The 24828-nt window shown below is 38.3% G+C and overlaps 4 protein-coding genes across 5 annotated transcripts; 2 read left to right on the top strand and 2 right to left on the bottom strand.

The window, feature by feature from the left end:
* On the top strand, nt 1-697 carry LOC113686638 (NADH dehydrogenase [ubiquinone] 1 alpha subcomplex subunit 12). Its single transcript, XM_027204286.2, has one exon. It carries the CDS (start codon nt 69-71, stop codon nt 483-485), a length of 417 nt encoding a protein of 138 aa, XP_027060087.1. The 5' UTR covers nt 1-68; the 3' UTR covers nt 486-697.
* A 2617-nt stretch (nt 698-3314) lies between these two features.
* On the bottom strand, nt 3315-15981 carry LOC113686612 (metabotropic glutamate receptor 2). 2 transcript variants are annotated; one of them, XM_027204248.2, is made up of 2 exons: nt 15966-15981; nt 3315-8061 (listed from the first exon to the last, which is right to left on the bottom strand). In XM_027204248.2, exon 2 carries the CDS (start codon nt 7935-7937, stop codon nt 4080-4082), a length of 3858 nt encoding a protein of 1285 aa, XP_027060049.2. In that variant the 5' UTR covers nt 7938-8061; nt 15966-15981; the 3' UTR covers nt 3315-4079. The 2 variants fall into 2 exon arrangements, with proteins under 2 accessions (XP_027060049.2, XP_089063617.1); XM_089207491.1 differs by lacking the exon at nt 15966-15981 and adding an exon at nt 10398-10549.
* Nucleotides 15982-16669: 688 nt separating this feature from the next.
* On the top strand, nt 16670-19844 carry LOC113686555 (uncharacterized). The gene is made up of 4 exons (XM_027204191.2): nt 16670-16814; nt 16889-17017; nt 17733-17812; nt 18054-19844. The coding sequence occupies exons 1-4, from the start codon at nt 16736-16738 to the stop codon at nt 18699-18701; spliced, it is 936 nt and encodes a 311-aa protein (XP_027059992.2). The 5' UTR covers nt 16670-16735; the 3' UTR covers nt 18702-19844.
* Nucleotides 18830-23926, bottom strand: LOC113686588 (complex I assembly factor TIMMDC1, mitochondrial). The gene is made up of 8 exons (XM_089207494.1): nt 23586-23926; nt 22720-22794; nt 22268-22333; nt 21576-21833; nt 20557-20624; nt 20295-20373; nt 19523-19627; nt 18830-19298 (listed from the first exon to the last, which is right to left on the bottom strand). The coding sequence occupies exons 1-8, from the start codon at nt 23660-23662 to the stop codon at nt 19205-19207; spliced, it is 822 nt and encodes a 273-aa protein (XP_089063620.1). The 5' UTR covers nt 23663-23926; the 3' UTR covers nt 18830-19204.
* Between the last annotated feature and the right edge of the window lie 902 nt (nt 23927-24828).

Here is a 24828-nt window from a genome sequence, read left to right on the forward strand (position 1 = left end):
TTACCCAGAACCATCTGCGCTCGGCGAAGCAAAATATCAGCCATCTTGCTTGTTGGCTTTTAGCAAAGATGTCCTACTTTTTAAATGCAATTCGAGCCGAGCTAAATGCTGTTAAAGTTGCTGGTGGCTGGAAGGCTTCATTTTACAGGATTCTACGAGAGACAAATCTTCGTACAGGAACTCTGATTGGAACAGACAAATATGGAAATAAGTACTTCGAAAACAACACGTACTTCATGGGAAGAAATCGTTTTGTTGTTTACCCTTACGTGGATCGTTACACCTTCGATGCCAGCCAGATTCCCGCGGAATGGCATCGTTGGATGCACTACATGACAGATGACCCTCCCACGAAAGTACCCCCAGCGGAAAGGAAGTTTATTCAGGCTCACGAAACTAACAAAACAGGCACCAAATTGGAATACGTTCCTTACAGTACTACCCGGCCAAAGATCGAGGAGTGGCAGCCCCCTAGGAACAATTAACTCTCTTGATTAATGACTGGTTGGTCCTTTTAAAGTTACAGAAGGTGTGATCAGATGTGAAATGTACTGTGTGGAGAGATTTCTTTGCAAGTTGGAACTTTGTCACAGGGGTATAACAGTTCTTTTAAATGATGACCTAAGGGAACAGTTTGTAAATTGTAAGTCATTGTTTGTTCAGCAAGTTTATAAATGCGTTGGAATTTGAATGTCAAGTAGTGTTGTATGTCTTTTATTTAATATTTTTAACTCTCTAATTCCCAAGATGTGCTTCAGTATTCTGCCTTGCAGGGGTGTTGCCAGGATTTTTTGAAAGGGAGTTTACACTGCGTCAAATCCAGGGTACTCACCAGATTGTCATGTTAACCTCCACTCTGTGTTTTACCAATATGATAAGAAAAGGCTTTCAAAGGGGGGGGTCACAGGTCCTTCCCCCCCTCCCCTAGCTATGCCTTTCGAAGGGGGGCTAAGGCCTTCAGTTTTTTCTTGTACCCACAAGCTGACAGTGTGGAACAGGCTACAAGAATCTAATCTGTCTTTTTGTAGGGGGGGTGCTGGCTGCATAGAGAAGGTGTAAATTTGGCATTGGAGATCAGAGAATTCTCGAGCTGCTGAGGGGAATTCTCTATCCAGATTTCAATGGTCGGAGCTATCTTTTGTTTACAAGATAATTTGATTTTATTAATGGAGTTGATAATGTAAATTGGCCTCTATAAAGATTTTCAAAAGTTGTTGTTTTGAGTGTAAGCCCTTAGTCAGAGTGAAGGGCTTGTGACGAAGGGCTAGCACTCAAAAAGTCAGCTTAACCCTTTAACTCCCAGATCAAATTTGTAATTCTCCTTACTGTCAACCATACACTTCTTGTAATTTTTGTTCAGAGAATTTAGTATTAGATCAACTAATTATCCCCAAATTGATATTTTCCTTTATTCACATCACTTATCCGGTTGATGTTGTATTGATATTGTAAGGAGAAGTTCTGTCTTGGTCACTCATGGGAGTTAAAGGGTTAAGAAACTCTTTACATACAAAATGCCAAATTATCTTTCAATGCCCCCCAATAATGTAACACCACAGTTTCTTTAGAAATTTACCCCCTTTATTTTTTATGAGGAAATTGTTCCGTTATCCTGTTCCTTGACACCAATCCCTTGCCATTGCATTTTGTAATGAAAACCCTGTATTGAAGAACTTTGATGAAATTCTTCAATGCCTGTTCAAATGGCTGCTCTTATCATTCCTATCAACTCTCATTTCCCTTAAAATACGCTTTATTCTGCTTCACGAAAGTTAAGACTTAGCAACATTTACAAAACACGCACTTTGGGATAATTTGTACCTTCTAGAATTTTTTTTGTAGTGTTTATTTTGAATTATGATTTTGGCCACAATCCCATAATGGGAACTCAGAATTTTCTTATTGTCCATGCTTGTGATATGGCAAAAACATCTTTCTCTATTTCTTTACCAAGCTTAAATCTTACTTTCTTTTTTTATGCTATTTACAATCCTAATAGCATTCCATAATGAAACAGGAAAGTGACTTAAAAAAAGATATACAGTAATGTTGCCCATCTTATACGCTGAAAATACCTCTAAATTCCCTCTGTCTATAACCCTGGGCAAAGAGTTTGTGTCAGCTTAGAAATCTTAATCAATTGTATGCAAAGCTGGATCCTGAAAGAATCACTGTTATCTCTCAATATGGGGTGCTAACACAATAACCCTCAAATTCTTCCACTCTTGAGAACCATATATTTATAGTTTAAGGTACAAAAAATCAAAGAAGATCTGTTTATTGTCTTTTTAAACACCTTTCTTAGCAGGCCCTCATTATTTCTTTGCCCTCTGGAAGAAGTCAGGGAGAAGTTTGCCTGGGGTGTGGCACTAATTGAATTTGTCAATATTAGGCCCTTGCAGATCTCTTGCCAGCTTATGTTGCTCAAGGCTTCATAATTTCCTATGGGCAAAAAACATTTGTGGAGTGTGCCAATGACATCCACCTGATACAGGCTAGATGCTTCTTCAAAGAAATTTGATATTGTAAAGAGAAATGTATGATTGGTCACTATGGGAAGTGAAAGGGCTCAACTTTAAATGACTCACAACAGAATCACCTCATCATCATCATCAGTTCAGGTTGTGAGAGTGAAGGATCTGATCGGCAAATGATAATAGTCCTCACTGAGCACAAATCAGGAAATTGCTACTATAGAAAAACATATGCAGACCACTGAGGAGAATTTAGACCTTGAATGTTGGCCATTGATGTAAAAGATGAAAACTTTCACAGAGACTAAGATGTTTAACACTTCATCTCCCAAGAGTCAGACCAAGGCAGAATTTCTCCTTACAATATCAATAAAATATCAGGTGGGAGAGTGATGAGATAAAGAAAAATATCAAACAACAGAATATTGGCTGATCCAATACCAAATTCTTTGAACTAACATTATAAGAATTGTATGGAAGACAGTAATGAGAATTACTATGACATCTTGAGGGTGAAAGAGTTACATCTCGCGACGACAGGGGTTGGTTTCCAGAGATGCACAAGCTCTGCTAAAGTGCAACCCTTTTTTTCTTTTAAAAAGTAATAGAGGTGGTGAGAGTATAAGAATTCCATTCAAATAAATTAAACCCATGTTAGCTTGTGCTAGGCTTTTGGTCGATGGAGAAGAGTGAAACCAGGAAGCTATTCCCCAAATCTGTCAATGATCAAATATGATGAATAACCAACAGTGGAGAAAAATGAAAAAGGAGATGTTTTTTCCTAACTCTGTTGGTTTGCATATGGATTTAGCTCCTTCAATTTATCCTTTGACTAAAGGCTAAGTTTCTTGTCTTGATTATTTTATTTTGAAAAATTGCCGTAACTTCTTGATTCTAGACACTCTACATAACAATTTGCGTATATATATACCCATCTTCAAAAATGATGATTGTTTGAAACTATGTATTAAATATACCTTTACTTTTCTCATCAAAAAGAGACACTTTTTGACAAGAAAACAAAAGATATATATACATATAGTAAATATATATTTTCAATGTTGCAAAGTTTTTGAAAACGGTTGTATATATACAAATATATATCATTTATTTACTTAATGTCCATGTGTTTAAAATTTCAATCGCTCGCCTGCGTTATGAGGAAAACTATCAGATGCCTTCGTCATCGACTGTAGTCGTCACGCGATAGTGCGTGACAGTTTCTTTTCGCACCTGCGTGACTTCTTATTTTTTTAAATAATCGAGTTGGCGCAATAGCATGCTTTAACCTATGTTTCCAAGAAACGAAAAATTTGCGCCACCATCTCAACCAATCAGATAACAAAACTAAGGCATTCTCGTCCGAGTTCCTCGCGTTTTCTTGCCCTTATGGCAGCACGCGTTTATTTAGAGGCGGCTGCATGCTATCTTTTTTCTATTATTTCATTGGTTCCTGTTGATAAATTCCTGTGTTCTGATTGGTCGTTCTGATAAATTTGGTTTTGGTTTTTCCGACACTCAATCCTAAAACGTGTAAAAGGTTTTGCAGCAGGCTTAAGGCGCGAAAACAAAACGACCTCCATTAGAAGCTACCGAACAACGCTCTTACAGCACAGTTTCCAACTCTTTGTCTTCTTCGCAAAGAAGTTTATCATTTTCAGTGGTAAAGTCACTTTCTTCGCCATTTATTAGATCGTGACAGACTCTTCCATTTGGCTGAGAGTATGATCTTTTTAAAACGCCGTCCTTAATACTGCAGTTTTTTCCGTTCATGAGCGCCTTGTTGGCTTTTTTCTGCTTATCGTCAGTATTCTTGGTCCTCGTCACGCCCAAATCAAGAGTGCACTCTTCTTGAGAGAAGACACTAACGAGAGAAGGCAAACTAATGGATTCGCAGCTGTAGTAGCTTGGATTTCTCAATTTCTTCGCCGGCCTGTTATCATTTAAGTCTAACCCGTTCCTGGAAAAGCGTTTATCCTTAGGTTTTTGATTAAATATTCCTGACTTTCTCCTGCGTGTACTAGCGTCATTTTGATCGCTCGGGTTCTCTGGCAACGTCACCGTTTTGTGACTGTGGCTATTTTCAGAATTGTTCTTAGTTCTCTCGCCAGGTTGGTTTCTACCGTTCCTTGCCAAGTGCGCACGCAAAACTTCGATCAACAAATCTCGGTCTATGTGGGAGACTATAGTACCACAGTTTTGACAGGATAATCTGTTATTCGTAGACACTGTTTGTGTTTCTGGTTGACAATTATCCAGATTCGAAGCACAAGTGATAGGATTTTTACTTCCAGAATCACCGTCAGAAGTTTCACGTTCCTCTTCGTTGAGGTAATCATTTTGATTTTCAACGTCTAAAGGCAGAAAAACTTCATCTTCGCAGTAATTTTTTTCATCTTCCGCGTCCAAGCGATCATCTCTTTCTTGGAGTTCATAGAATTCCGTTTTCAGCCGTTCCAAACCCGCGCGAAGGTCTCGACGGTCTAAAGCACCACCAGCACACTCGTTACTGGCTCCGAATATTTCAAACTCGTTTCCTTCCTCGATCATTTCCATGGAGGAAAGCATGGCAGAAAGAGCCTGAAGACTACCCCTTCGGCGAGATGGGAACAGCCTCGTTGGGCTCCGCTCGGGGCTCCGCTCAGGACTCCGCTCGAGGTTTGTTCGACCTCCTGAAAGCATGTCCGGACTGAGAGAAAAGGATCGGGTAGTTTTCTTGATTCTCGGCACTTCTTGGTGTTCTCCATTCTCGCCTTCGGTTCCACTTAGTTCAATCGTTGGCAGTGAGTCAATTCGTGTTTTTCTTCCTTCTCTATCCTTGTCACTGAAGCTGGACTCTACACTCAAACGCCTCACAAAAGATGCTGAGGGAGAAATGGTTCCCAAACGTATTGTCGAGGAGCGAGGCTGCATGGGCACATTTTTTTCAGGCCTCCATAGAATTATATACAACTTAGGTACAAACATGCAGCAAAGGGTTGAGGAACCGCCTATGATGAACACAAAACAGGTTATGGTAGTTCTGTAGATCCCTTTCGTTCCTATGTACGTCGGAATGAAAATTATTACAACTATACACGTTATCACCATGGTGAAGGTGATAAACTTGGCCTCGTTGTAGTTCTCGGGTAATTTCCGCGTGCGGAATGCTTGATACGTGCAAGTCAAGGCCAGCCCCATGTTGTACACCCACCAAATCGCTGTACAAATGTCAGGCAGCTCTTTACACTGTTTCAAAACTTCTTTCTTAGATTCGGAGATCACCAATTTGCTTCCAGTCTCGTTGAAGAGCACGCATCCTCCTCCGATAAGACATTCCACCACCGCTAGACACAGCACCATCAACACTTGCCATTTTTTGGACAGGAAACTTGGAGTCCCTGTTTTCGAAAGCTTGCGATTGAAAATACGTGATATGCGATTCGTCTTGGTGAGGAGTGTCCCAGCTATCAGCGCGGGGGATAGACCTGTGACAAACGGAATTGCTCTGCAGACCTGGTCTGTTAGATTGACAAGAAAAACGATGGGTGTCGCGTAACACCACGCGATACCAAAAAGCAGAATGTAACACAGCTCTTTGCTGGACGCTCGCACAACAGGTGTCCCACGGTAGACATAGTACACTGCAAAGGTGCAAATTACCGACAGGATGCCAGCACCTGATATACAGATAATTATCACACCTAACGTATCATTCCAGTGTAAAGACGTGGGTTGTATGGGCTCACAGCGCGAATGGTTATTACTTGCGCGATATCCTCGAGGGCATGCGGTGCAGTCGTCCATGTTGGTTTGATTCGTAATAGTGTTACCGCTACACAGTCGACATTCCCAGCAACACTTTGCGTGATTCTTCTCGGGATTTTTGTGATAACCAGGCGAACAGTCCTTGCTGCATGTCGAGAAAGGAATACCTTCTTGTGTGAAGTTCTTCAGATTTTTGTTAACCATGTCAATGACTGTCGTGTCCAGATCGAGACAGGAACTCATAGACAGATTAGCGCCGAGAATGTCACATTCCTTCCCACCCCATTTACCAGCTTTTATGACATCGTAATTGCCATCCTCAAGCCCTAAATGACGAATATCGTACACTCCAATTGCATCTCCAAGATAGTCGAACGAAAATTGTTCCCTCGACTTGCCAGGAAATTTCACGTCTTCCAAGAACTCCAGAAATTTTCGTTGTTTAAGATTCTTGATTTTCTTGGAGCAATCTTGGTAAGGTTGACAACCGAGCATGTTATGTAGTGCGTAGGCGATCGCTAGGACTGCATCCATCACGTACTGCGCTTTAGGATAATGTTTAAATGTGTCCCGGTAAAAAGCTGGGTTATGTGCAACTTTCAAATACTCATATTCACGCATCCAAGGGTTTCGCTTTCTTCTTTTGTCTGTGAAACTCGTAAAGTACTTGTCAAATTCTTCAATATGCACAACTTCTGGCACGACACCAAACATTCCGCGTAGAATGTCCTCGTTGCCCTTCAGGACTTGCTTTGAGTCTGCCCAAGCATCAGAACCTATCCAAACATACTTTTCTTTCGACATTGATCTGTGCTGGCGAACTTTGTCAATTAAAATGTTCGCGTCGTGTAGCTGCGCAAAGAGAATCACAACCTTAGCCTTGGAGTTTGCAAGCATCTTCTGAAATATTTCTTCGAATTCTGCATCTGTGGAGCGTTTTGTGAATCGCTCATCCACTGGAATACAAACATCGTAGCTATCGCCGAAGCTGTCAAGCGCTCTTTTAAAGGCCTCGATACCAGATCGGCCGTACTCGCTCTCTGAAGCCAAAGTTATCACGTAGTTCCACTTCATCTTTCGAACAAGATCCGCCATCACTTTCGCTTGTAACATATCATTAGGCACAGTTCTCAAGAAGTAACCAAATCGTACCTTATTACTCAGCAAACTAGTTGTCGATGCGTAGCTCACCATAGGCACGTAAAACAATCCACAGAGATTTGTAACCGCCATTGATACTCCACTGTAAGCTGCACCGACCACAGCGATGGTTTGAAACTTTTCCTTTTCATAACTTGGGCTGCACTGATCCTTAGCATGAGCGTTGCGAATAAACGAGAAATTCAGTGATTCTCGAACGGCGTAATCAGCGCTGCCACACGTATCCTTTATGTCCATGCCAATGGTTATATTTGGTAGCACCACATCCTTAAGTGGCCCTTCATTTAGCATGTCCATTGTAAAAAGCATCGCTTCCACCGCTTCAAAACCTCTAGTGTTGAGTTTTCCTTGGCAAGTAAAAGAATTCGGGTTCTGTTGTTCTTCGGCCTCCGTGGGCGAAAAGTGAACGGGCGATAAACCACCGATCACGAAATCTCCTTTAGTGAAGGCATAGCTGAGACTCTCAGTTTTTTCTTTTGTGTTTTGAGCGAAGATAAGCCGACAAAGCCAACAAAAAAGGCATACAGTCATCAGCACGTTCAATTTTTTCTTCATTGTAGGCGCCTCACGAGATGAAATGAAATGAAATTTGTTCCTAAGACACCATCTTATCCACTTTGTTTGACAATCATCCAGCTCGGTTTTGAATGTTGAAACAGAGGAACTCAGGCCCTGAGAACTAAAACAAAAATATGGAAATGCAATAAACTGAAGATACAGATGTCATACCCTGCTCAAAAGGCTCTCATAAACAACGACAGAAAGGTTATTAGAGAAGCTAAGCAGAGATTGGTTACAGGACAATAGGGGGCTTCAACATTTCAAAAAAAGACCATTCTTAGCAATTCCCACAGGAAACTACGATCCAATTCGACGACATACTTCGAAGTATTAAACTTAACCAAAGATACTAATGGTACTAAGTTGTAAACAAAAAAGAAATCTTTTCGTAAATTGGCTAAAAGAAAGCTAGGCGCGCATCCTCGACTAAGAAAGAAAAGTCGATCGAGTTTTAGCCGATTGAGAGACAATTGAAATTAGCTGACAAGCTTCTCTTAAGAGGCTTTGTTTGACCGATTTGTATTGCAGGCAATTTTGTATTGTTTTCTCTTATTGTGTTGTTCGTTTGCGATTATAATTAACGGGAGTAACTGATATGATTACTATACAGAAGTTTCTCTCAGAAGTGAAAACTGTTGTCTTGAGTACAAAGCTCTAAAATAGTGAATACGTGAGCTTGATGTTTTGGAACAAAAGTTATCTTCTACCTTAAGTGGGATTCTTGGTTGCTTTGGTGCTTCACTAGGGGCTAAAAAAATAGCATAATCTGGGATCAGAAGATCTTTATCAGCTTTATCTTCCAATCTTGACACAAGGTAAAATTGACTTTACGGATGTAGTCATCGAAGGTTCATCACAGAAGTACTACAAAGCATTTTCTCCTCATCTATAAAAATCCAAATCCGCACAATTTGGCAGACTCGATGCATTTTGACAATGCCTAAGCCATTAAGAGTACTGTGGTACGTGACAACATAAAGTTGAATTCTTTTTTGTCTTTTTGTATTATTACGCAAGGAAATTAGCCACTTCTATTTTTGTTTATAAGAATTTGCGGATTAAAATAACTTTTAAGGAGCCTGTACAGCATCACAGTTGCTGTGACAACGAGCACACTGCACAATTGCCGTGTAACGCGACTAAAATTGGTCTCAAAACTGAAAGAATATTCCTCATGCTCATGTTTTGTTGGGGCTTTTATTATAATTATACAAGAGAGCCGTGTGGTCGTTTGTCAACATCAAATGGGGCTAAAGGCGTAACAATTGTTTAAGTTTCGTCTAACATAAGCAATTTGTCGCACGACTGTTGGATGAATGTTTTAACCTATATATATTTACTCCAACCCACGTTTAACATTTTTCACCGGCGCAACTTTCAACAGTGTTCAAGCGCTTCCAAAGCAGACTTCTTCAAACATTATGGCACACTAAGGTTACACTGCACAAGGTTGCCCCCGGCTGGGAGCCATGAAGCGTGCTTTGGATGAAACCATGATGTCGTTTCTATTGCTTCGAAAAAATCCAGGCATTTATATATTGTCCACAGGACGACTGCGAAAAAGTACGAGGTTGTTGTTCAACTTATATTAGTGAGCACAGAGCCAAAATGTGGTGTTACAGAGCACCAAGAGCCAGCACTCTTCTACACTTGTGTTTGACTGATATACAAAAACACCATTTCGAGTCCGCTTCGATTAGAGACTAAAACGATCAAGTCGTTTTGGTTCCTAATCTTAGCAGAAAATACGTGGCAATTTTAACGGTGCCATCTTGACTCGACATTAAAAACAACGAGTGCAGGCGAAAAGTGGGTCTCACGAAACATCACTCCCGATTCGTCAATTAACATGGAGATCTTAAGTATTAGCTAATCATTTCCTTCCGTTATCTTATCGTGATGTATTGATAACTGTTAAGTGCGCTCTAAGTTCAACGAATTTTAAAACGACGAGTGATCTGGAATGATGATATTGGAAAGAGAGGAAAAATATATATACATATACATATATATATATATATATATATATATATATATATATATATATACATGTATATATATATATATATATATATATAACGTTCTATCGTTCTATATATATATATATATATATATATATATATAAAGTTCTATAGCGCACAACTCCAATAACTTGTTCATGGTTCTCCGCAAGAGACGAAAGCAAGAAATACATAAACATTTGTTAAAAAACTTTTTAAAAGGAGCAGTCTTCAAAACTTGCTTTTTGAAATGTCAGAAGACGAATTACTGCAAATCGAAAGCGGCACAGAATTTCACATTCCGTGAAAGATCGATCGCCATGAACTCGTATCTTCGAGGATGGTTCAAAAGGGCATCATTGCTAAAAGATCGTGAAGAATTCTAGCTCTCGCAACAGATAAGCTTTAAACTTTCACGAAAAGAGAGATCTGTAAAGAAAAATAAGAATCTTACCTAGCCAGCTTGTGTTGCATGCAGGAATCTCCATTTTCCAGGTGCGATTTGGAAAAATAAGAGAGGCTAAAATTTGGTAGAAGAGGAAAATTACGAAACACCTTTCGTGCCTTGGAAGCGACATGACCTTAATCTCTTAATTATCGGAAGACAATAACTTATATGACTGATTAAACTGTCTTTTTCTCTATTCAATATAGACTCGCTTGTATGATAATTACATATCTCGCCAAATCATTTAATCAAGCGTCTGTTTTACCAAAATTTGCTGCATGAGAAATTTGCATGTTTCTCATTTTATTACAAACTGAGATTAAAATATTTAAATATACTTTTTTTTGTTTAGAAATTTCATATCGATTTGTAAATGATTGATCAAAAAGTGACTGAAACTCGTGGTCGGTGCAGTCCTAGAGAACTTTTACTACTTGCTGTCAGACATTTCGCAATTTCCTTTAATCGGTGAGAATCCGTACTTTTCAATATTTAATGCTAAGTATTTCGCCATAGTTGTTAGCCCCAGACGTGAATATCATGTGCGGACCTGGAGGCAAGGCATAATTCAGTGAAAACTACAACAACAACATAAAAAGAAAAAAAAAAAAGCTATTCACACACGCACAGAAAAGCCGTTCTGCTTCATAAATTTCAAGAGCAGGTTTTTACACTGGGATATCGCTTCCTACTATTTCAAGCTCCTGTCCAGTCCCTCCCCTTCTACGCGCTTCATTCATCCCTAACCTTAACTACAGTTACAATTGTCTCATTATCACACAATAATGAAAATGAAGAGTAATTGACCGCTCTAAATAACCTTGATTAGTTAAAAAAAAAAGGGGCACGTTGCGGGTAAATGTTGTAATTTTGCAGTTAATAGTCGGTATTTAAAACAAAGAGCTTACAATGTATGTATATAAGTACGCTCAATAAAACTGAGGTAAACGAAGTTTAGCCAAAACAACTGAAGACTGAGTACGTGCTGCTACTAACAATGAACTTCAAGAGTCTTTCTGTCATTGCTTAAATCTCAACTCACCTGCGAATCATTACGTTACTTGAACTAATAACTGTTGGTGCTAAGATAGTGCTTTAATTTGCGCCAAAGAGGATATCTTTATTTATTGAATTCCAAATCACAGGGCCTTGGAAAAGGATACTAAATTTACCATTATTAGTTCTTATCTTTCGAAGGTCATGATAGGTCCGTTCAACGACATGTCTTGAGTTATGACCATAAATAAGCCCACACACAAGAAGGTACTTCGAGCAAATGCTTTGATTGAAAAAACTTTACGCCTTTCCTAAGCTGATGCATATTATAACGATAGAGAGAGGCAAAGGAAACGGGTAAACCCTCAGCTGAACGACCAAGAACAAAATTTCTTTCGAGTTTTAGAGCAATTTCAAACACAAAATACCACAGTTTTCTTAATCTTCATCTATACCTTAACAACTGAAACAAGAGACCATGAATGATCCTCTCGTGGGTGAAATAAAAAAATATTCATTGATATTTACTATATATCTGTCAGCAGTCGTGAGCAAGATGAGGCAAACCCTTTGTTCTGGTTGGCTACCCGTAAGGGCAAGATGAGCCATCTTGCCAGCTCGCTCAATAACGCATATATATTTCTCCCTTACATACCTCTTACCTGAAAAGGGTCCAGTTCTCCTTTTCAGGCAGAGAACCGCCCCTTCTCCTTCCTGGGGTTCTCCCTTTTGCTTCCTCGGAAGCCTAGTATAGTTTTTCAGTATCTACAGGTTATTTTGCGAGTCAACCGTGATTAGCTAGTTCACATTACCATTGTTTGAGGAAGGGGGGGGGGGAGGGCGGCGGCGAATGTATTACAGTTTGAACTGTTCCTATTTATGTTCTTTCATTATACTTCTTAGCCGGTAACTTTTCATTTCATCAAGAGAGAGGGGGGGAGGGGCAAAATAATTTTGGTGAGAATCACATGGTTTTCAGAGGGAACGGAGTGGGGATCAGTCGTCGCTAACAGAGTATAGAGAATAATATTTGAATTAAAATTCAAGCCATGTTTATCACCCATTGTCAATGTTAGTAGTTTTTCGAGCGAGTTTTTGTACATCAAGTGGTCAATTGTGGCGAAAAGGGGCATCTTTTATCATTTTTTTTTACAATTTTACACCTTTTCTGTGGAATCTATATTAAGCGGTCAACCCGCCATCCCCTGACTGTATCGTCGTTTAAAGATTCGTTAATCCTGAATTTGTCTGCGTCTCAGATAAATTAAGGCCGGGGTGATTAATGACTTTCTTATGACCAACGACGCATAATTTTCACGCAGGCCTTGAAAACTGATTTTTAAAATCTCTCAGGGCTTGCCATGACCCGGACGAACTCTATGACCGTCCGCAATCCGGGCGGCAAACATGTTCATCAATACGTATTTAATAAAGCTGTGCGACAAACATTGTAATCTTACCTCGACTTAAAAGCAGACTTAAAAGATGTTTCGTTAAACTTGTTTCCTCGAAGTATTTAAGCTTACAAATTTTGACTGAGCTTTACAAGCCCATTTTTCAGGGCTTTCGACCCTTAGAATAGCAGGTTTTTAAATTATATGGAAGGAAGAAAGCAATTACGAAGATAGATTCATCGCTTCGCACACGCGAAGTACGCGTTGGTTTATTTATTATCTTCCTCAAATTACAAACTTCACGCGCGTGTCGTGGGGCTGCTAAAAACCATGCTGGGGGTCCCAGCTGACCACTGACCCAGGCCTTAATTTACCTGAGATGTTGGATGGTTGGTGTTCTTACGTTTGTGTTTTTTTGTCTCCTACACTACATGGCCATGCGCTTGGTGACTTTTCTCATATACTTAAAAAGAAGTGAAGAATGATGTGAACTGCGAGCGGGCGAGCGGATTTTTAACTATAACTTTCCGAATGGTTTCGAAGGCGTAACGTTGATGATACGTGGTTCCTGATTGGACGTATCGTTTTCCTCACACGCACCATTTGATTGGCTCTCGGCTTTTTCCACCGGCTTGTGAATGGAAATTTATTTTGCTCCTTTTCAGTGTATAAATTTTAGTGTGTATATAATGAACAAGATTGCGAAATTGGAAGAATCTCTTGCACCTGCGCACAACTTTAACTTATCCTCGCTTCAAGTCTTCCTAAAAAGGCAGCAGGATTGCGTAATAAAATCTCCTTCAATCGACCAATTCAGCTGGTCTGATGGTTTTTTTTTCTCAGAAAGAACCAGTAAATAAGACGAATTAAAGCATTCTCTGACGAAAAAAAAAATCGGAAATAGATATAATCTTTTTAATAAGCGCATGTTTTTCTGTCTCCGTATTTTTAGATCTACACACACTCATACATAAAATTTATTTCTTCTAGAATGCTAGATTAGCTATGTAAAATAAGCTAATATCTTCGAGAAATAAAAAAGTTAACAACAACAAAATAATGTCAAAAATGTATCATTTAAGATCTGTTACTATGATTTTAACAGATTTTTTGCAAGGCTAGCGTATCAACGAGCGGTTACCTCATCAGAAAATCTTTATCATCATTGTGTAACATTTCATTTCTGATTTTTTAGTATAACATGCAAGATTTCGTGCGCTCATATTGGGACTATGATTTGTGCAATCTTGACAATGAATTGTTTATTTACTGATAAATTATCTTACCTGGTTTTAGGTGGGAACCAAACTCGGTGCCGTGTGAAATTTTCCCGAACTCAGACTGACAAAAATATAAATGTCAGAGCCCTATACAAAACGCTGTACTCCTTTTGGTAAATAAGATTCACAATTTGCCAAAGTATGACGTACTGAGAGAACACTATGACGTCTGAAGAACCACTTAACCAATTGCAAACCAAGCGAGTCAACAAGAGTCGATTTTCCTAATTTGTATTGACCAAAATCAAGCAACTAAAAATAAATAAATGAATAAACGATAGCGAATTTAAAGCGAATGTCTAACTAGATTTCTCATCTTGCGTCATTGTTTCAAATTGTAAATCAAATTTCAAATGTCATACAAGCCCGTGATAATAAAGCACAGCAGTATGTCCCGTTAACGTTGAACCGTCCTGCATATAGGGGACAAGTCATAATTTTGTTGCCTTCGGGGGGGACTGAGGATATTAGTTACCTGGCCCCCCTCTTAGGCTCTGAAATATTTTTATGCCCCCCCCTTCCCCCTTCCCTCCCTCCCCTTGCAGTAATTAACAGTCAGTTTTCAATAGTCCCCGTATTATTTTCGGTTAGCGACGACTAATGCCTGTTCCTTACCCCCTCAAAACCACATGATTTCATGCTCCTTCATCTCCTCTCCCGGCCTCGATTACATAATGGCGTTTCTTGACTCGGAAGGGTCTTTCTATGTTTCAGCCAGCCACTCACTCCCCTTCCCGGAGGTTAACTAATCCGTTGCATAAGCGTTGAAGGATATTGAAGAAATCTGCACTGATCGTTCAGTTATTGGAAACACTGACGAGATCTCGGTTCAGTCTGCCCATTTATTCTGGTTATTCTATGGTGTTAATTGGCATTTTTGCGGCTAAATTATGCTAGCTAAGAACGGATTTATTTTGAGGCCAAAAGTAAAGTGAGCCTAGCAGGCTCCTTTTGGTAATGACAGAAAAAAAAAGTGCCAGGTTTGAGTAAAATGAAACATTTGCGAGTAGTCGACGCCTGACGTGCTTAAAAATAATTCTTCGTTATGTTTGTTCCAAACCGCAGATAAATTTTATTGTTTTCCTCGTTTGAGAAAAGCGGAAACCACCATGAAACAACCAGCTGATCCTTTAAAGGTAATATGTTTTAAAGTTTTTGTTTAGGACGACAAGCGGCTTTTAATCGTTCAGTCGACCATGACAGAAAATCATGTGTTATCTCTTCCCAAATCACCTCAGGTACACTTTCGTTGGTTTTGAGAAAACTATCTTCACGCGGATCGCGAGTATTTCTGACTGTTCATAATTAGGGAAGTAGACGGTATCCGGTGAGTGATTTTTTAAATATTAGAGTCTATTTACTCCTTAATTTTGGATGATAAAGTTTGCTTTTAACGAAAATACACCAACGAATTAAACGTTCCGAGAAAAATCAAGAAAACATCTTACTTTACCTTAAAACGTTTGAATAGTAATTATAAACTGACCAAAATCTAAATTTAACTACATTAGCGGTTATTGGTTTGGTAAGGAATAATACAAAAACGACTGATATCGTAATCACTAGAAATCTGGAATCTTTACTGGAAACAGCTGAAATTCTGCTCCTTTTAAAACATTGGATCTTTTTTCGCTTTTTTTTAAAATTTTTTTGGCAGAGTCAAATGGGTTGTGGCTTTCGATAGACCATCTAAGGCTCAAGAAATCTTACTTCAGATAGAGTGTGTTACATCTTTTCTCGAATTTTTAGGTGGTGTAATTTGCGTCTCAAATCAGCGATTTAGTTTACAGTTGCAGGACTGATGTGAAAAATTATTCTTACGGTTACTAAAACGGTAACCTCGATCTTCGTGGAAACAAGTTCATTTTGCCGGCAGAAACAAAATTTTGTTTGGATAGTCTTACCTTCAAAGTCAAGATATTCCCGCGTGCGTATGTCCCCACGAAACTAACCTTTTCGGTATCCAACGCCAAGCAGAATTTAACCGGCAACTTAGCTTGGATCGAACATGACAGGCGCACTTTGTTTAAGACTAATTTGACATAATTGCTGCATCTGGTTGCTTTCTCTTCAAAACAATAGACTCGGAGGGCAGGTTAGAACCCTATTAAGTGGTCAATTCATGAATAAATTAGCTTGGTGCCCTTGTTGTGATGAATTTTTGTACCATTTTCAAAGCGATTTTTTTTTCTTTGTGGGCTCCGTTACTATAAACCACTCCTTACAACCATGAAAGTGACTTATTCCCAAAAACTATACCAGCTTACTCCACTTTTATGACATGTTTTAAAATTTCCAAGTGTAGATTGTCTGGTTGCCACAGGCAACCGTCTTTTATTGACGCTGTTATCCGGAATTAATTCAAAAGGGAAGCGAAAACATATCACTTTGTAACTAGAACAAAAATATGGAATTAATTTGAAGTAAATGAATTTAATTGCAACGTGAGACATGTGTAAAACCAGGCGTGAATGACGACTTGAGGCACATCTTTTTTGAATGGTAATTGGCTGAAAATATAAGCAAAAAACAAAATAATACCTTTAAACTCAGTGAACCCAACTTGTGACCGCGTGAAAACCGGGCAAGAAGAACGCTTGTTGAGGGATTGGGAACGAATTTAATTAGTGACCAATCATACCTTAGAACCGGGATATTTGAAAGTGTACCCAACATGGCTGACGATCTAAAATCAATCGACCCCGGAGTAGAGAATAGTTGCAACAAACACCAGAGTGCTGTACGACAAGAAGGTAAGACATAAAACAGTTTAACCTTAGAGCTATCCTACAAGTCGTAATTCAAGGTTTGATTTGTTCATTTTTAGCCTCTAGTTCTACGGAATATCCATGGCAAACAGAGTTGCAGATAACTCATGACCGCAGGAAAATTAACGACATTCTAGAGCGCAGAGGTGCAGAGATTCGAAATATCTACGAGCAGAACCAGAATTCAGGTACTGCCTGTTCAACTGACGAGTTATTTCAAGATCGTGTTAGTTTTCTCTAGTTTAAATCCCTATTATTAAATGTAAATACTTTTCATTCTTCATAAACTTGGTCCTTCTTAGAGAAAGATGTTTTTAAGTCTTGTCACGAGCGTGAGGCAAAGAAAAATTCTGAGACCCCATGAGGAATCGAACCTCAGATCTTCTCCGATGCTCTACCGCTGAAAGAGGCTTATTACGAAGTTCATATGACACGCGTCCTGCTTGCTGCTAGGATCAACAATGTCGATCCCGTAATGTTTGGTCCTTCTTATGTATCAGGGCCTGGTTGTTTATAGAGCGGACAATGATATCCAATGGGAAATGGCTATCTTAACAGAAAGTACTGCTCTATCCACTGGAGGGTGTTATCTTTCTCATGATGCGAATGACAAAGATGTCGAGGGAGCCCCAAAACACCATAGCTTGAAATTTTGTTTATTCTGTAACTCCTTTGATAAACACCTAATTTCTCCCAAAAGTTTCACCTCTGAATCAACCATTTAGGTCATGAGAATTAAGGAAATGATCACAGCCTAAAGAAGCTCTTGATTGTTAGACAAATTCTCCCTATGAGCACCATTTTAGAAATGTATATAGAGAGTAGTAGGGAGAATTTGCGTACTGACGTTAGGGTTTAAGGGTTAATCTTTGTTTTGTTTGTTTGTTTATCTTTTTACGGTAGATGACTGCCACCTCCTTAAGAGAGAATGGTTGGCCTTGGTAACAGAAAAAGATAAGAACCTTTGCAAACAAATTGAAGAGGTAAATGATGTGCTTTGGAAACCAAATTCGTCTTGTAATTCCCCTCTCCCACACCACGTGACACTGTAGTTTTTTGAAGAACCTTACTCCTGTTATTCAGTACTTTTCATACTCTGCTTCTAGATATACTTATAAGTATCAGCCCTCGCAGTTTACTTATTACTAGTATAACATTTTGCCAAGATTCAGAAAGAATTAATCATCTTTTTTTATTTGTTATTTCACATTTCTTTTGAATTAGGAGAATGAACAGGCCAAGAGAAATCAAATCAAGCAACTTCATCAGGTTCTTGAATCTCTTGGAACATTTAACTTCAACAAACCAAATGAAGCCATTTTAAAGCGAAATCTGGCAAAGATGTACCATCAAATTGGCAAATACTGCAGCAGGAATAAGATAGATGTAACCATGAAAGACAGCGGTAATACTATTACGCCCTCAGACAGTCCTGATGAAAACATTCTTGTTGCCCCCCCTGCACCTCCACCCCCACCCCCTCCAATACTGATACCCCCTCCTCCTCCACCACCACCTCTGACCCCCCTTATTAGTATCAATGCTACACCACAAAATGATACTAAAGAACTTTCAAGGAAGAGAGGTGCCTTGACTGCAAGAAATATCTCAACAACCCCATGTGATCAAAGAAATGAAGAACTTCTTAAAAAGATAAGGGGTGGCTGTAGATCAGAGCTACGACGAACATCATTTAAGCGTTCCCCTGGCGGTACACCATTTAAAAGGCAGAGGCGTGTTTCTGATAGCAATACCTCTGATGTGATAACTGTAGCTTTGAAGAAAAAATTTCAAAATGTAACTTTCCAAAGCCCCAGAGAAAATGACTCTCCCAGATCTTTCACATCCTTCGAGGACTTGCAACAAAATTAATGTGTTATGAAAAAAAAAATACAAAGTTTTTTTAATGTGAAAACTGAGAGGAAACATTTTATTACAATCACCATATTGGGTTGATTTGATGCATACAAAGATACTGCACAAAAATTTGTATTGAATCATCAGTTTAAATGTTTAGATAGTTTATTTTTAATCATTTTTACAAACTTCATCATTTGTTTGTTTTTGTGAATACTTGTGACATCACCTGCTTCTCATTCCTCCTGTTCTTGAGATGGATGTGTCCTTGTCTATCCCTTTAACTCCCATGGGTGACCAAGACAGAATTTCTCCTTACAATATCAATACAATATCAACCGGATAAGTGATGAGAATAAAGAGAAATATCAGTAGGGGGATTATTAGTTGATTCAATACCAAATTCTCCAAACTAACATCATATGAATGATATTGCAGACAGAAAGGAGAATTAATGATGAGATCTTGGGAATTAAAGGGTTCATTTTCAGGACTTGAGCAGGAAATTAACAAAACTGTCATCTCTTGTGATCACAAGTTTGATCCTTTTGTTTTAATTCTTTCTCTATGGATTCTATCAATGAACTGGTGGTAGCTTTCAGAATTTGTTTCCTGTTAGATAAAAAATGATAAAAAATATAAATTAATATGATTTAACTAAGGCAACTTCTGCATTCACTGATTTCAAGGTGAAACTGAAGTTGTCAATGTCAAAAGAAAAAATAAAATCTGTAGATTAAATGGTAGAGCAAAGACAGCCATTCCTTACTTGAACAGAACAAAGCAAACAAAATTTATTGTGGATTAAATTAGAGTGAAAATATAACATTACATACTGCTCTGCCTTTTCAACATTGTATTCCTCAAGTTGCTTTCTGTTCAGTTTATATTCCTCTGGTAGAATTGCATTTCCAGCCTGTGCAAGTATTCCAAGAGGCAAACTAAAGGTTTAGAAAGTTGAAGAGTATGAATTAGATTTATTCAGTGCTTTTATAAAACCATAGTCAAAGTAAAACAGTACAATGGAAAGTTAGTACAAACTTAGGTAGTTAATGAAACCAATTTTTGATTCACTTTAGGAAGATGCATCCACAACAACTTAAATAACCCACAGGTTTTGTCAAGGCTAGAATAATAAAATTACTGTTGTAAATATTATTTTCTAATTGAATGTATCGTGTTGAGTTATACATATATACATACATTTTATAACTTGGATTTGTATGCACAAGATTTCATGCACCCACAGTTAGCTCGAGTGCTATTCTTGATAGTTTGCATGTTAGGCAGAAAACTATTACATAAGCATTAACAAGTTACTTATAATCTACTAATATTGTTCCTAGGACAAATCTACTTTTACAGAATAAATAAATTCACAATATTATATGGGGATTAGAAGTAAAGATTCACCTAAGCCTAACTAAGGATATAGCATGTTGATAGCTACAAAAACATGCTAGAATTAGTTAAAACATTTCAGAAAAGCTCGAGCTTTTGAATGATTTGCCAAGTGTAAATATAAAAGTCTTCTAAAGAGAGAATGTCAAAGAGCTTTCTTTTTATTAAAAAGTCAGTTCACTTTCTTTTCTTTAAAACTTGCCTTACCTTAAACCACCGCCAAGTGCTGCCCCAACAGCCATTTTACGCCACCCAGAAAACATGTTATACAAAACACCAGTTGAAGCTGTTATGTTCAAAGCAAAATGTTATGGTAAATTAAATTAAATTGATAAATAATCCATTTTTAAAGTGACAAATTTTCATTACAGAAATAATAGAATCAAGACTTTTTATTCTGGGCAAAGGAGTTTTACCAACTAAGTATTCTGAAGTTATTGATTAAGTTGATCTCAACCTCTAAATTTACCTCCACTGGCCATGAAATTCAGTGCATCGTATCTGTTTCGATAAGCCTCTAGTGCAACCACAAGAAAGCTAAATTAAAATGTAAAAGAAAATTCATTTTCACTAAATCTGAAACATTTTATCCTTTTTAAATATCGGAATGGAACTATCCATTACTGACGACCTTGTGATTTTGAGTTTTTTAAGCTTTTCATCTGTCTAGGGAGAGGTTGAGTATAAGGTGACTCGCTAATCAGTTCAAGAAGATTGAAATAGGTAAAATAAGACCAACATTATTCCATATTTTCTTTAACCCTTTTATAGGGTTAATAACCTAATAATTATTAATTTAACCCCATAATTCCTATATGTTTTCCAATAGATGGTTGATGAGAATGCTCAAACTTACAGGTAGAGGTAGTTATCTTAATCTCACACCAAGTTCTCATTACAAATTTACAAAGAATTGTATAGCAGCACCAGGGGAGGATTAACAATCAGATCTTGGGAGTTTAAGGGTTAACATCCACCTAGAAATTTCTCCAAGACTTGAGAAAATATCAACAGAAAGGTCAAGTCTCCCAGTGAACCTATGAACCCATGCCTTAAGAAGTTATCCCAGTTACTACAGCATGAAGTGCCAGGGAGTGCTAGTACTCCCCTTTACAGCATACTGTCAAGCTTCCCTGACAGTTAGCCCCTATCCCTTCATTTTCCTGGGTGGGGAGGGAAGCATCGCCAAAATATTTACCCAACATAATGACCTTGCTAAGTCTCAAACCTGAACATCTCAACCAAGCATCCAGTACTCTAAACTTAACCATTTAACTCCCATGAGTGACCAAGACAGAATTTCTCCTTACAATGTCAATACAATATCAAGCAGACAAGTGTTGAGAACAACGAAAAATCTCAATTAAGAAATTATAAGTTGATCCAATCCCAAATTCTCTAAACTAATATCACAAGAGCTGTTTGGCAGACAGTAAGGAGAATTACCAATGAGATCTTGGGAGTTAAAGGGTTAAGGTCACCACTCACCTATAAACACCAGCAAAGGCACCAGCTCTCCATCCCCAACGCCAACCATACTTGACAAATCCCACAACAATGGATGCATGATAGCGACGCTGCGCATGCATTGCAGATTCATACACAGTCAGCTGGTTGTGTCGCCGAAAGCTATCATCTACGATGCGATAACCAAACCGACCACCAAAGACAAAGGCAAAAACAGTCGTAGTAAGCATGACTGTTCTTATTTGTTCCATCTCTGGACAAAGTCCGTCTTCATAGCCTCTGTTGAGGAAAAAATGTTGTGCATGACTCTCCAGGCTGTCTATACATTTTGCATGTTGAGGAAATGTCATAAACCCTTAAACTCCCGTGAGTGACCAAGAAAGAATTTTTCCTTACAATATCAATACAATATCAAGCAGAAAAGTGATGAGAATAAAGAAAAATATCAGTAAGGGAATTATTAGTTGATCCAATACCAAATTCTCAGAAGTAATATCATAAAAATTGTATATGGCAGATAGAAATGCAAATTATCAATCAGATCTTGGGAGTTTAAAGGTTAACAGAATTATTCATTTCAGAGTAAGTATTTCTCAAAATGTACCTGTGTACTATTGATCCAATGTATTCATTAGTGATAATCATATGGATATCGACACTTTGTGGCAATTTTATTGCAAAGGCTTATTGTTATATGTAAAATACAGCCCTACCTTGACTTAAAAAATGCTTTCATGAATCTACGCCATCTTTCCTTATCAAAATGCTCATCACTCTGTCTAAAGGACAAAACATAACAAAATCATTTTGTTTTAGAATTGTTAACAAAACAATTTTGTGTTTTCAGCACATGATTCTTGATAAAATTATTGAGATCCTATGTGTGCTATGAGTTGTCAGAAACCTACGTAACACTTTATTGTATCGGGAAACCCGTAACTAGTTTAGAAAAGCAGTAGACCCCACAGTCCATTGTTTCACCTCATGGCATCTTTCTGCATCCAGCAGAATGATATCCAAGAAATATTGTAGCAATGGAATGAGCTTTTAAAACAAACTCTTGCATTTGAATGTTCTGCTCATTCCTTTTTATTCCTTTTCATTGTCTATGTTGTCCTGGGGAGGGAAGAGGAGAAGGAGGCACAGCACAAACAACTATACCAACCTTACATCAAATAATGCTCTTACTCTCTGCCAGCCAGTTTCCTCTTCAGATTCACCATTTTGTGTAAGTGCATCCCTAAATAAATTCAAAACAGTAATTCCAAATCTATTCATTAACTATCTAACAAAGTTATTTTTATTTGAATCCTTAACCTGCCATTTCTTCTCTGTCAGAGTGGTAAGAGTTTTATCCCCAGCATTCCAGGACCTCCTTCAAAGGATCCATAAAACAGGTTTCATATTTGAAAGCACCCAAGTGTTTGATCAGCCAGTGTAAGAATTGCTACAGGAATTTTATAATTTAGTTAAAGGGTAGAAATTGTGAATGGGGAAAATGGGATGAAACTCTCCTGATTCTGTTCACTCCTCTGCCATTACTCCCACCCAGGGGTACTTTCCCTGCCCTTCAGTATGAAAAAACTGCAGATTTATGATCAACAAATGACTATGCATTTTTGCTCTTCTCTCTGTCTTTCCATCATTAAAAACTTTCTACTTCCTTCCCTTTATGCTCATTCCTCTTGTACCCTTACTGCCCCCTATTCTCCTGGACTCTCCCTCTTCCATTCTCCCTCTCCCTATAAGGAGTACCTTGTCAACCCTAATTAATTTTCCAACATCCTGGAGGGAAATTAAACCAATACCGATTTTGCCAAAAAGCTTGAGGGAAACGTACCAACAAGAAAGTAAAACACTTAGAAATTCACCCGCAGTAGAATTACAAAGTGTTTCAATTAAATCAAGGAAGTCAAGCTTTCGTGAACTAACGCAGTCTTCCAGATACACCGCTAGTGTGTTTGTTCGGTGTAAGAGAGTAAAGTAGATCTTGTGTTGAGAATATTTTAGTTTTTTTTACATTTTTCAAACCTTTCTTTGTAGAAGGATTCCTTTAACCTCTCCCAGAATGTACGTTTTGAAAGATCTTCGTCACCTCTTGCAGACATCTTGCACCATGAATATTGTTCTCACGAGTTTTTGTGGTCAGGAAATGTACCGGGTAATTTTAAATCACTCTACTATTCATCGTGGAATCAGGCGAGAAAGCAACAATTCGAGAGAGTACTATAATTAACTATACGTAAGTAGTCATTGCAAGTTGATCAATGGCAAAGTGTTCAATTGTTTAGCTTCAAAATGTGTTCTTGGACGAATTGAAGAATTCAGGAAGCCATCTTGGCCGAGAAATGTGGGGAACTGAGGCTGAACCTAATCCTTAGAGCCAGTCCCCGAGTGGTCATGAATATTGCTCAAACCTCAAATGAGGTGAAATAAATTTACCATTTGAAGAAGTAACAGTTGTATAACGACAAGCGATTTTCCGAATTCAACCGACCAACCGGATGAGCTTGCGCGCACCATTCATCCTTCTAGCGTTTCCTCCTTATCTAGCTTGCAAACGGAGAGATAATTCAATTAATGACTAAAATAATTTTCCGCCGTTTCGGTACCGGTACAACAGGACCTCTGTGGGTACCCCACAACCTCCAGAAAATTACCGCTGACAAGAAGCCAAAATGACCCTGTGTTCGAAATTGTGCTCTTCCTTATACAATGTTGAATTTTGTGGTGATTATATTGCGTAAATTTGGTGTCACCATCTCGTTCGAATTGGCTAAAAAGTATATATTTATACATATTCGGATGCAGGACATGTTTTCAATAAATTTTCCAAGAAGTTTTGAGGCCATAACGCCAAAACGGGCAAAAAAACTTTAAGTGGGGTGGGGGAAGGAACTGCCTTCGCCTGACATCCGCTTAGCTCACGAAAAAAAAAGACTACTACGCAAACAAAATGGAGAAGACAAAATTTTTTGGGGGATTGCCCTGGAAATAAGTTAATTACGCAGTTCCTTGAGACGGTATGGTTTATCCATATATATAAAAAGCAAAGAAAAGCTGCAATAGATACTTTCAGTGTTAAACTGACAAAGAAAAAGAGATGTTACATCTACACGAGACACATGCTTGGCATCTTAAGGACCTAAAGTAATATGCTGTCTTCCTTTCACAAAAGGACAAGTGAAACGGAAGTTTCATTTGCGTCAATAGCCGTAGAAACCACAAGTATTTTATCCACACAATGGAAAACTCTCTGAGTTGATACCATTTT

The sequence above is a fragment of the Pocillopora damicornis genome, chromosome 5 (genome assembly GCF_964200805.1).
Source record: "Pocillopora damicornis chromosome 5, jaPocDami1.2, whole genome shotgun sequence".
Lineage (NCBI taxonomy): Eukaryota > Metazoa > Cnidaria > Anthozoa > Scleractinia > Pocilloporidae > Pocillopora > Pocillopora damicornis.